Below are 11,273 nucleotides of genomic sequence, written 5' to 3'. Positions count from 1 at the left end.
AGCTTCGATGATAAGATCGCAAATAGATTGTAAAGGATGTTGATTTCCGTTGTGTTGTGTTTGATCAGAAAGATTAGCGAAAGGCTGCGAGGCATACATAAATACATGTATTTACTCAAGGCAGCATAATGGAAGCGGGGTAAATGTAGTTTTGCTGGTCCTGCATGCGACCAATAAGAGGTAAGCCTTGGTCAACTAATCCAAGCTGTCCGATTATCTATGACCCGGTTAGATAATGCGGTAATACATGATGTTTATTAAAGAAAATGCTTTCCCGAGCTTGATAATTGATTATGAGGTATGTATCTATTCACAGGTTGTTCCCTTATAAAGACTACATGTAGCACCTACTTCGTGACCTAGTGGGCCTGTTCGAGAGGAGCTAAAGAAACGAGGAATTTTTTCCGAATTAATCTTCATATGAGCTGGCGCAAAAAAGCGGTTGTAAGGAGTTAATTTGGCGCGTGCTTGAAAGACTATAAACTTGTATTTGTCTTGTGGGATTAGGATTATCGACCCGGTTTATGGCCCGACACTGGGTGCCGAACGAGTGACGACTTATGCGCCAAAATTTGTAGTATTACCACCCAGAGAGAAAATACAAACGTTGCCGGATCTATACATGTAGCTTTGTCGAGCCAAGAGCTGTTACCTCAATTCCATACAAGTAGTTCTCACGATATATAACAGACATGCATACATGTGTTTTCAAGGTGCGGAGGAGGAAGTCGTTCGACAAACTAAAAAGTCCGAGTGCCGATTTTCTTAGGACCGTAAATGTAGACAAATATACGATTAAAGTACTCATGCTCGGTGCTAATATTTTTTCAACAGTTGACCTGGCTTCCAGAATGCACTAGACAGTCGAAGGCTAATCACAAAAATAGGCCCTGTACTTTTGACCTTTGTAGAAATTTAGAAGTGGGTGCACCTTAATTTTGTCACACCACTTGAGCCTCATATCGCGCTTATGCAGGAGGATGCAACAGGACCCTCTCCTGACGCAGGAACCAACCAGCTCTGGGTCCCTCGCTTGTCCGGACCGAGAGCCTTGGCATTACTAGTGGGGGGTAATATTGTGTACATGTATGTATGTACTAGTGCGAAAGACAGTGGTAAGAACAATGTTCCATCACCCCGGATGGTATGATTGCAAGAGGGGCACATCATTGCATCAGACCTACTCTCAATTCCGGGTCATTTATCGCACTCGGCACGTATAAAGGCGTTGGACCAGGCCTTCCAATGGGCTCTCCCGGCCCGGAGAATACCCCAGCCCAGCCCAGCCCGACCCAGTCCAGCCCAGTTAAGTTCATATCCCCCATTGATGGGCCACTTGGGCCCAGCCCGGGCGTTTGTTAAAGAGCATGACATGGATTAAAATAGATGCAGTTCGACTTTTCTCAGCAGTTTTAATCTTTTTCCCTCTACAAAACGTATTTTGGTGTTCGAAAATCCCAGTTTTCCTGCCCAAGCCCAGGCAACATAGACCGGGCCCGAGAAGACAGCGGCCCGGCCCGGCCTGGCTCAGCTATCTAAGTAGAGGCCCTGCCCAGCCCAGTCCTTTAATAGCCCGGGCAAGCCTATATAAGACGGGACCCATTGGAAGCCCTGCGCTGGACTAGGCCACCGCCGCCTTCTAGCTGTGATTGCCTCCCTAACTTCAATTCTGGCGATCTATGGATTACGAAACCGTCAGCTATACTAGCTTCGATATCCCTGAATGGCGAAGAGGGGTGGAAATCTTAATTCTTAATTCTTGGAGGATTGTTACTCGTGCATTAGTATACTGTTGGTATGCAGGAATGTGCAGCATGATAACCGATTAACAATGTCACGACAGGTCTCATACACATACTCAGATATATCCTCTTACAGCTCGGATTCTCGAATACCAGCCTGATGGCGTGAACGTCAATTTACAGGAAGAAATATTTGTAGCATGAAGGGCTAAGACCTTGAGAGCTCAACGTGTTAAATTCTACAACTCGTGCGTTTAAATTCTTTGAATAAGTAACAAGTCTCCAACTTTATTCAAGTCTTATTTTTATGGTAACCCCCCACCCCCCCTCTTTCCCTGGGAACATAGAAAGTGCTCACATAGATAAATTCAAGCCCAAGAATAAACAACTTCCGAAAAACGATGCAAGGAAAAGATAGGATGCAGTCCAAGAGTTTGTAACAGTAAGAAAGACGGCGAGTGCCAGTGTTAATATTCGAGCCAAAAACCAACGGTAGAAGGAAAACAGTATAACTTTATATCTATATTAATCAAGAAAATGTGAAGAATAAAGACACCAAGTCATCAGTGTAAGAGACTATCTGTGAGGTTTGATGTCAGCGAGTGAAGTAAAGGGCGGCGTGTTGGGTGTACTTACAAAAACGAAACAACAGCATAGCCATCTTCTTGCTTTATCTTTTCACCACAGTATAGTGCACTACAACCCAGATATCGCGAATACCATCACTCTTTTCAGACTTGGTAAGGCTCAGGGTCCAGTTACCGAACGTACAATCAATCTCCCCTGAGCTGAAGCATCTCAGGCCCCTACCGGTTGCTCCCGTGAATGTAACATCTTTGTTGGTGGTCCCTGCAGTAACATTGATTTTCCACCTCGCAGCGTCGGCGATGTTTGAAGTTGTGAAAATGTGAATCTCCTTGACAGTGACTTTGTTCGAATATCTGTTTGCAAAGAACGGAAGCGTATTTTCTAGGTTTGCCATAGACATAGAATAAGTATCTAGGAAGGTCTTCCATTCCGTTGCAAAGTCCGCTCTGATATCAAAGAGAGCGAAGGCTCCTCCTTTAGTAGCTCTGATCCCCCCTAGGTACCAATCGACGTATTCACCAGCGATTTTCTTTAGAGTGTTTCCTCCGTAGACAGAGGTGTAGCGAACATGTACAATCGCGTCTGGTACTTTGCGATAGTCAAAGGCACGGAAGTGCGGCGGGAGCTCAAGTCTCCATCTGCTGATTGCTCCAGCGCCCTCAAATGGCAAGTATCGATCATCGAGAGAGGAGGCAGATTTAGCTACTCCGCCGTCGTTTAAGCCGCTACTAGTAGCGATATGGTCGATGGGGATGTCGTCGGTATAGAAGCTCTCCTTGTCTCCACCAGCAATTCCCTTTGCGTAAGAATCTCGATCTGTAGGAATCTTGGCACGATAACTATGCTTGACGAGCCGCATTGTGCAATTAACACTCAACATCGATGCCCCTGGTGGTTGTTTTGGCTGAGGATGGAATGTTAGGGAAACGGTCTTGATCCTTCGTTTGTAATGCCCGGGAAAGTCAATATCGAAGAGTGCTTCAGGAATATCAAACTCGCAGTTCCCAAGCTCTCTCAATTCAAGGAATGCTCTTGGGTAAAGTTGCTTCAAGGAAATATGCTTTGTTATTTCATAATCATAGCCACGATTCTCGTTGTAGGCCATCTCAAGTCGCTTCAGGCCTAGATAAAGTTGTTCGCCCGAGAATAGCCCGTCCTTGTTGGTATCCCATGTTCCTTGGATGAAGTTTGTGATAGAAGGACCACGGCCGTGTTCAAAGTCAAAGGAGTTTGCAGGGCCACGTTCGAACTGAAACAAGCTTTCAGCCTTCTTAGCCAAGTCGTATGTGAGAACATAGGTCTGATGGTATAAATCACGGAGTTGCTTCTCTCGCCATATGCATAGATCTTGATTCGTATACTTCGTTCTAAGGAATTGCTCCGAGCGTGCCATAAATTCAAGCTGTTTTTGCTGCGTTTCAATGTCTCGATTCGTAATTTTAATGCGGATCTTCTGCTCTTCGATCTGACTGTCAATGTGCTTGATTTCGTAGCCCAAGGAGTTTGCTTGTTGGATCCGATCTTGATATTGACGCAGTAAAGAGGATTTTCTAGCAGCGCCCATGGATTGCGATTGAACCAGTTCCATTTGTGCTGTCATGGCGCGTGCATATGCAGATGCTGCCTCGCCTAAGTTGAGAGAATCAAATCTAACTTGTTGGCCCATTTCCTGTGGTATTTGCAAAGCTGAAGTCGATATGACCGGATGCCCGAGTAGCAGCGCAGAGGATGTTTCGGCGATATTGCGCTTTTCGATGAACTCAGTCGCCTCTTCTGCCTTTCCAATCTCTGCTGCCTCAAAGGGGGTAAGCTTATAAGCACTCTGTTGATTAATCCCCACGATAGGCGCAGTAAACTCCAGGAATTGCTCCTTCTCCTTTGGACAGCGTTTCTTGTTCTCTCCTAGAAGACGACAAAGATGTTCAAGCTGGGACACTGGGCCCCTGCGAGCCTCTTGGAGTGAAACTGTAAAATACCTAGTCAGGTCGATGACATCCAGAATGGAAATATTGGTAACGTACCTAAGGCTTTGTTCGCCTCTTCGAGATTCAATTTCTTCATATCAAGTATCATAGCATTTATGCTGGTGGCATGCCCGGCCCTGATGAGGTTGTACGTCTCAGAGTCCTTTCTCGTCATTGCCTCGAGGAACGCGTTTCCCAATGACTTGAGCTCTTGAACCATCTCAAAAGCCTTTTCCAGAATATATCGAAATCGGTAATTGGGCATTGGGGAATTTAGGCCTTGTAAAATGCTTTGGATACTGAGTCCTTGATTGGCTGCTTTTACCAAAGCTAAAGAATCAACCTGTGGTTCGAGAAGATCAAACCTGCACATGGAAAGTCCTCTGATATTTTGGCAATGCTGAATCTTGTATAGCCGATCATCGATCTTGGAGCGAAGGCTTCTGAGCTTATCGTTCTCTGGCACACAAAAGTATAAAGAGACGTCGGCATCAGGCAAAGCGGGGGCGGTAATGTTGTCGATGGTTTGAATTGTGGAAGTGTGGTGGGCGAAGGGAAAGGTTGTTTGGCAGTTCGCGACGCCCGCCTCTCTTTCTATACGTGATTTCCTGATAAGGGAGTCATACGTCCCCGGAATCTTTCCTTTCTTTTGGGGCTTCTTTGGTTGAGGTCCGGATAGATGTGCTGCCAGAGTATAGTATTGGAAAGCCTGCGACACAGACTCGGACGTATTTTGGCGGAAGTATTGGTCACCACAGTCGAGAAGAATATTGATATAGCTCATTACAAACCACTTCATATATGCCACTGGCCTAGATCGTGCAATCACATGAGGATGGAGCGGAGCATCTCTCAAGCCATTAATTTGCCCCTGTCCACCAGCTTTGCCAGGTGAGTTAGCCTTAAGACTATTTAAGAGTCTTCCGAGGACATTCTGCGCAGATATCTCTTTGAAAGGGGTCCACTTCCAAACGCAGCTTCTTTTCGGGTAATCGATTTCGCTGTGCCCCCCATCATCCTTTGTGCAATAGTCATTGCCATATTCTTCCAAATGGTGGCTCATAGGATCAAAGACATAGTGGGCAATCTTAAGCGCCTGTTCATACTGATGACAGCTTCTCAACTTGTCCATTAGGAGCATTGGTATATGTAAGCCAAGCTCCCAGTTATACAGGGCATAAGGGGATTTAAGCTCGTGGTAATTAGGGTAGGTCATGCATATGTCAAGACCGGGAGGCGCTCCAGAGTGCCCGAGTGCATTGTTCTTGAACCTAGCAACCTCCGAAGAAAAGCCACCATAAAGATCGTCGAGCGTATTGGAAGTGTTTGTATAACGGAGGATCTGACCTGAGAACTCGTGGTAAAACGGCGTTTGGTAGTCTGGTGAAGCTGAGAAGACGGCAGATGTGGGATTACGACGGTCATATTGGATGGTAGTAGGGGGCCTATCAACGAGATGAATGCAAGGTTGGGCACTCTTGGAGCATTGATGCATATTGTTAGGACATAAATGCACATTGCTGATCGATGGATCTTGAGTGGAAATGCAGACAACATCCTTGTCCACTATTGTACCGAACTCACGATGGATGCCGGGCTTGGAAGAGGTAAGTAGAGGTGAAGCTGTGGCAAACTCTTGCGAGAGGAGGTCTGTTGCCTCAACCGAATCGAATTGTCCTTTGCTCAAGCGGAACCATGCAGTGCGGCGCTTTTCAATCTGGGCAGTGAGATAAAGGTCATCATTGCAGAAGGTGGTGGTGAAAACGCACTCCCTCAGTGTTCCCACACCCCCGGGGCCGGATTGCGTGCGAAAAGCTTTAGAGGTCGTTTGCTTGGCTGTCCACTTGCCGTTTTGATACTCGGTCCATCCAACCTTCAGTTCCCAGTATTCGTAGTTCGTAGGTTCTTGCGAAGCATTCTCTATGAGTTGGTCCCCCATATACCTACCCAAGCCTGAAAGAGCCCCTCCCCCAACCTGTTTGACAAAGCGAGGAATAAATACGATCAGGCGTCCCATCCAGATGACCGGCTTAAGAAATGTTCCTCCATGATTTGCAGAGTTAATCTCGTTGTCCTCGTAATGAGGGATGTCAAGTTGCATCTTTTCCCACGGCTTCCACACCCCCTCCATTGTGTTATAGGATCGATAGTAATAGAAATAAGGTGCCCCGCGCGTTCTAGCAAAGATATGTACGATATTTGTTTCTGTATCAGAGCATACAGACACAACGTGAAGGTTTGCCACCTCGTCAAGTCTCGAAAGGTATCTCTTTACTGCGTCTTGAATACTTCGTGGGTCCATATCGCTTTGAATGATGTCTACCGATACAGATATACACGATCAGCCTAGACGCTAATTAAGCAAAAACAAAGAATAAAAGGGTGGCTCACCAGTTTCGAATGCCTGGAATATGGGTGATTTATCATCACGAAGTGAAGGCTCAATCCAGTTCTCTGGATACACGAATATCTTCCGATTTGTCTCCCACGTATGATAAGATTTCATCCACTCCCATCTCTTCCTGTCCAACGTCCGAACCGGGACCCCAAACCCCTCCTCCTGCCCATACAAACACCGCTGGACGAACAACTGCGCTGTGGAGATCGCTTGCTTGATCCTTGATGTATCCAGACATGGCCCCATTTGGGGATCAATCAGAAAAAATTCGAAGAGAGAGTTGACGTTGAAGATCCGCCATTTTATAATCTCTGGTTGGTTGAGAATATATTCGATCAGTGCATCTCGCTGATTAGAACGGAGCTGATGTCGTAAGGGCTTGATTACTTCCTCCCAATCCTTCGCCGTGTAACGCGCCTTGATGATCCATTGAATGTTATGAGCGAGAGTACGGACTTGTTCGAAATCTCCTAATCGCTCGGCCCATAAAAACAGGCTATCCACATCGATTTTAACCTTCTGCGAAAGATCGCAGGCTTTCTTCAACTTTATAAAATTTGACCAACTTTTGAACGATCTCCGGTTATTAAATGAAAAATGGTCAAGAAGCCTTGTGACCGTACTCTGTTTAACCCCCATCAGACTCGATAATCTCTCCATAAGTGTTCTATCTCCCGGCTGCGCCTCCTCATCATCGGGATTCGATGCCCATCTAAAAAGGTGAATCAACTCTTGGCCGGGTGCATTAGGTAGTCCGTTACGAAGTTCAAGGTAATTCGAAAGCTGTCTCCAACTCTCGAACGTCAAACAGCCATGCCGGAGGATAGGGGTATCGTGGGGATAATGTGCCATGAATTTGACCTCGTCCGTGGAAAGCCTGCAGTTCTTGACAATCAAAGAAATCTTAGATAACTGAACGAAAATCGGAGTCAACCGCTCCTCGGCGTATCGAGGGAGCAGAACGACACCCGGTAGTGGATGAAGCGGTGAGGGATGCGTCTTCCAGTGGAGTTTATGATCAGGATCATTGGTCACCCTCAGTGGATATGTGTGTCCGCCTTCAAGATATATCCGGTCAGCTAAAGGTAGTTCTGTGTTGGTAAAAGATATCCTGAGCTCGTCGACCAAGACAGCGCAATCCTTCTGAGCAGAGTTATCCAACGTGTACAACTCATCAGATCTTGGAATCAGATATCCTTCGAAATCAGTTCGTTCTTGTCTCTCGCTAACTAACCGGATACTGCTGATGGCCGTGAGAGCGGAAACCTTTTCAGTACCATCTGCGTTTCCAGCGCCTGGTTCAACACGTAAGATGTCGGTCAGCAGCATTCTCACCATCTCAGTGGGTAAATCAAGCTGTGTTGAAATAGTAGAGATCACTAAACGCTCAATGAGTTGTTGCCTTAAATACGGGATGAATGATCTCAAGAGGTAAAAGTGTTTCGTCTTTAATATTGACTCTTTGGCATAGAACGTATTTTTTTCCTCGTCATTGATGAAGCTTAGTGTAAGCCCTAGCCAGTTAGGCAATCTTCTCTCGACCCACTCCGCTGTTTTACCACAAAGAAACTGATGGATTTCTTCCACTTGAGAGCTGTTGTAGAGTAAGGATAGCTTTGCTGTGATGTATTCCTTGGTGAACGCATCATGTTCTTCCTCTTTTATGTTCGGATGCATGGTTTGAATGACATCAATCCCCTCGAGAATTAACTTTATTATCCCTAGTATCTTCGGTTTTGATAGTCCAACTGGGTTGAGTGGATCTTGATTATCTTGAATCACATAGTTGAGATGCTCGAAAGAAGTTCCCACATTGGTTATCCGTTTCCATTGTATTAAGAAGTGTAAAGTCTGAGAAGGCTTAGAGAACATGTCCCCAAAGAGATCATGCACTTGATCCAGAATGTTTTGATTAACGTGTAGAATCTGAGCCATCAGTTTCCGGCGGTAGAGATAACTCAAATCCTGAATCGAGATGGGACTCTCCTGAGTTAAAGTGATTCCGCTGGTAGGCTTTTGATCCATCAAGCGATCAAAATCGTCCTTCGAAAGACCCAGGGAAGCCATAATAAAGGCTGTGTGTGCCCCGAACTTCTCCGGCTCCTCGAAATAACTTCCTTCCTCATCAGGCTTGAAGACTGGGTGGGTGAAGGTAAAATTATGGGTAAGGAACAATCGAGTGAACAGGTTGGTCTCTCCCCTTGTGTCGATTTTACCATAAAAGGTTAGAAGCTTCGGGAGATCCAGTCCTGTCATTCCAATGAGCTTTGAAAGACAGATCAATTGATCCAATAGGTTTGTGGTAATCATCGGACTATTTATGGTGTTTTCAGACTGAAGCGTTTCATACCCACGTTCCGGTCGCGACAACACAGAAATTGCCATATCTAGCTCCTCAATTTTCCACCCCAGCTTTGCTCGCAGCCGTACAAATTGCTGTATTCGCATAAGCTCCGTTGGATTCAATCTCTCCCCGTTGAGGTGCGTGAGACGGGCGTGGCCTACATGCCATCCATCTGACATATGTGGATTGTCGAGCACAATAATCTTGTCAAATGCAGTGTGGTTGGCTTTGACCCAGTCTTCTATTTGCGTCCGACTAAACTCGCCAGATCTGCTAATTGAAGTAGATATAATCTGATGATTGACCATAAAGTTGATAAGAGACTTATATCGTACGATAGGGTCTTCGATATTAGCCCCCTTGTATTTGAGAAGGTCGCCGAGGGACACAAATCCGAACCGGGTACTCTCGAGAATAGTAATCCCGCTCCACCGTACATATGGGTTTACAAATTCGGTATTCAAAAGTTCGACGAGGTCCGAAGACTTTAGTCCGGTCCTTCTAAGAAACTCGGTTTTTATAACCTCAGGTCCTGTTTCTAGCTGAAGAGCTTTACTTTTTTTCTTATAACCCCAGAATTGCCACCATGCCTGTACCCGGATGGGTGCTCCCGACTCCTCATTTGAATCTGGTCCGTCATCCTCGATGGGGTTGTACTTGTTGGATAGGTAATCCTCTCCCGTCAAAGAAATGTATTCTGATTCAGTAAGGCTCAGATATTCAGCGGTGACTGCTCGGCCTTGTGCGGCGGTATATAATTCCTTTGTGCTTGCAATCTCTTTGTCCTTCTCCACAATTGTTCCGGCATGAAAAGCTCTCCGGTAGATGTCAAGGAGCTCACAGCGCGAGGTACCAATATGTCTGAGAAAGGTCCGGATCTCATCCAGCGGCTGGTGATAAGGGAGTTTGTTGAAAGGGCACATGGCTTCTGAAAGAATCGCATACGCATGATCATTGGTTTCCTATATATATAGAATAATTATGTATAAGTATTTCGTGTCGATACGGATAAAAGGTTAAGATAAGATTTGGAGAATGGATATTATAATGAGGCAACTAGGTATAGGCTTACCTGAAGTGGCGCTGAAATTTCCCCACAAATGGTGCTCGGATTACGGTAAGGAGGGACGGTGCCTTCCTTCAAGGTCAGGTTGAACTTGGGATGCGAGTGATCCCATAAGTATACCACGAACGATTCCATGATCTCATTGACGAGGTCTAGATAAGGGATGACTGTTTTGGTATTTGTGCAGGTCAATTCGAGTTTCTTGAGATCGGGACGGCGGGCAAGAAGGCATTGAAGGGCGGTGCCGTAGATATGCTCCTGTCCGGAGTATTTGAGCTCATTATCGAGATTATTACTTCGAATAAATTGCAAAATCTCGACAAAATATGCCGCCGGAGAAGTGAATGAGCCGCAGTCGTCGCATACGTCGCGATCCATATCCTCAAACAAACGCTCGATGCCGAAGTCAGCCAATGTCTCTCCTGTCTCTTTTACCATCTGAACTCTCTCCCTAGTCGAGATTGACCCCTCAATCGCAGCCAGACCAGTTCCATGAACGGCTTCATATGATGTGATGGCCCTAGTCTCGTAGGTACTAGTCGCATGGTCGTAGATAGCCATGGCATCCTTCTCGGGAATTCCATGCTGGACACGAGCAACGAAGGTTGTGAGCGGTAAAGCGGTAATTGCTGCTGCAGAGGTAAAGCCATCTTTCATCAAAATTGCCGCGTAGCTCGGGTGATATCCTCGTGCAAGTTCACTTGAGTTATCGGTACACTTCGATAGTCTGACAAGACGTCGAAATTTCTCGTACTGTTTCCTAGACGCACTATTCCACATGATCGTAGACAAGTGGGTGTTTAGGTAGTTAGACTAGAGAGCTTTCATTACTGTCAGATCCGGCCGGCAATTTATGACAGATAAATACAAGAGAACTTACAAATAATATATAACTCTAAAAGACAACCAAGACCGGCGAAGGAAGTTGTGCGAATGCGGCTTACCGTCACTGGCACACGCTTGTGAGATCTGTGAAAAGGGGGGTGGGGAAATGGCGAGATGGTAAAATCGGGAAATGATCAGGGAAGCGGACGGGGTTTGCTGCTGCTGTTCAACCCTCTATATAGACAATTGAGGAATTTAAAGTGGGTATAGTGGGTATATGGTTCGCGGGAGTAGAGAAGTGTAGCAGGAACAGGTCAGGGTATAATAATTTGAATGTGTAGACCTT

At 45.9% G+C, this 11,273-nt stretch overlaps 1 protein-coding gene across 1 annotated transcript; it reads right to left on the bottom strand.

The window, feature by feature from the left end:
* Nucleotides 1-2,318: 2,318 nt before the first annotated feature.
* Nucleotides 2,319-10,882, bottom strand: LAJ45_02582 (uncharacterized protein; the record flags this gene model as incomplete). The annotated part of the gene is made up of 6 exons (XM_046112173.1): nt 2,319-2,322; nt 2,379-2,406; nt 2,463-4,295; nt 4,352-6,613; nt 6,686-9,998; nt 10,109-10,882. 6 exons carry the CDS (start codon nt 10,880-10,882, stop codon nt 2,319-2,321), a joined length of 8,214 nt encoding a protein of 2,737 aa, XP_045974299.1.
* Between the last annotated feature and the right edge of the window lie 391 nt (nt 10,883-11,273).

This window comes from Morchella importuna (genome assembly GCF_003444635.1).
Source record: "Morchella importuna strain M04M26 chromosome Unknown Morimp01GS005, whole genome shotgun sequence".
In the NCBI taxonomy this organism is placed as follows: domain Eukaryota; kingdom Fungi; phylum Ascomycota; class Pezizomycetes; order Pezizales; family Morchellaceae; genus Morchella; species Morchella importuna.
Note: the sequence above shows the minus strand (reverse complement) of the source record. Positions and strands in the feature narration are given on the sequence as shown.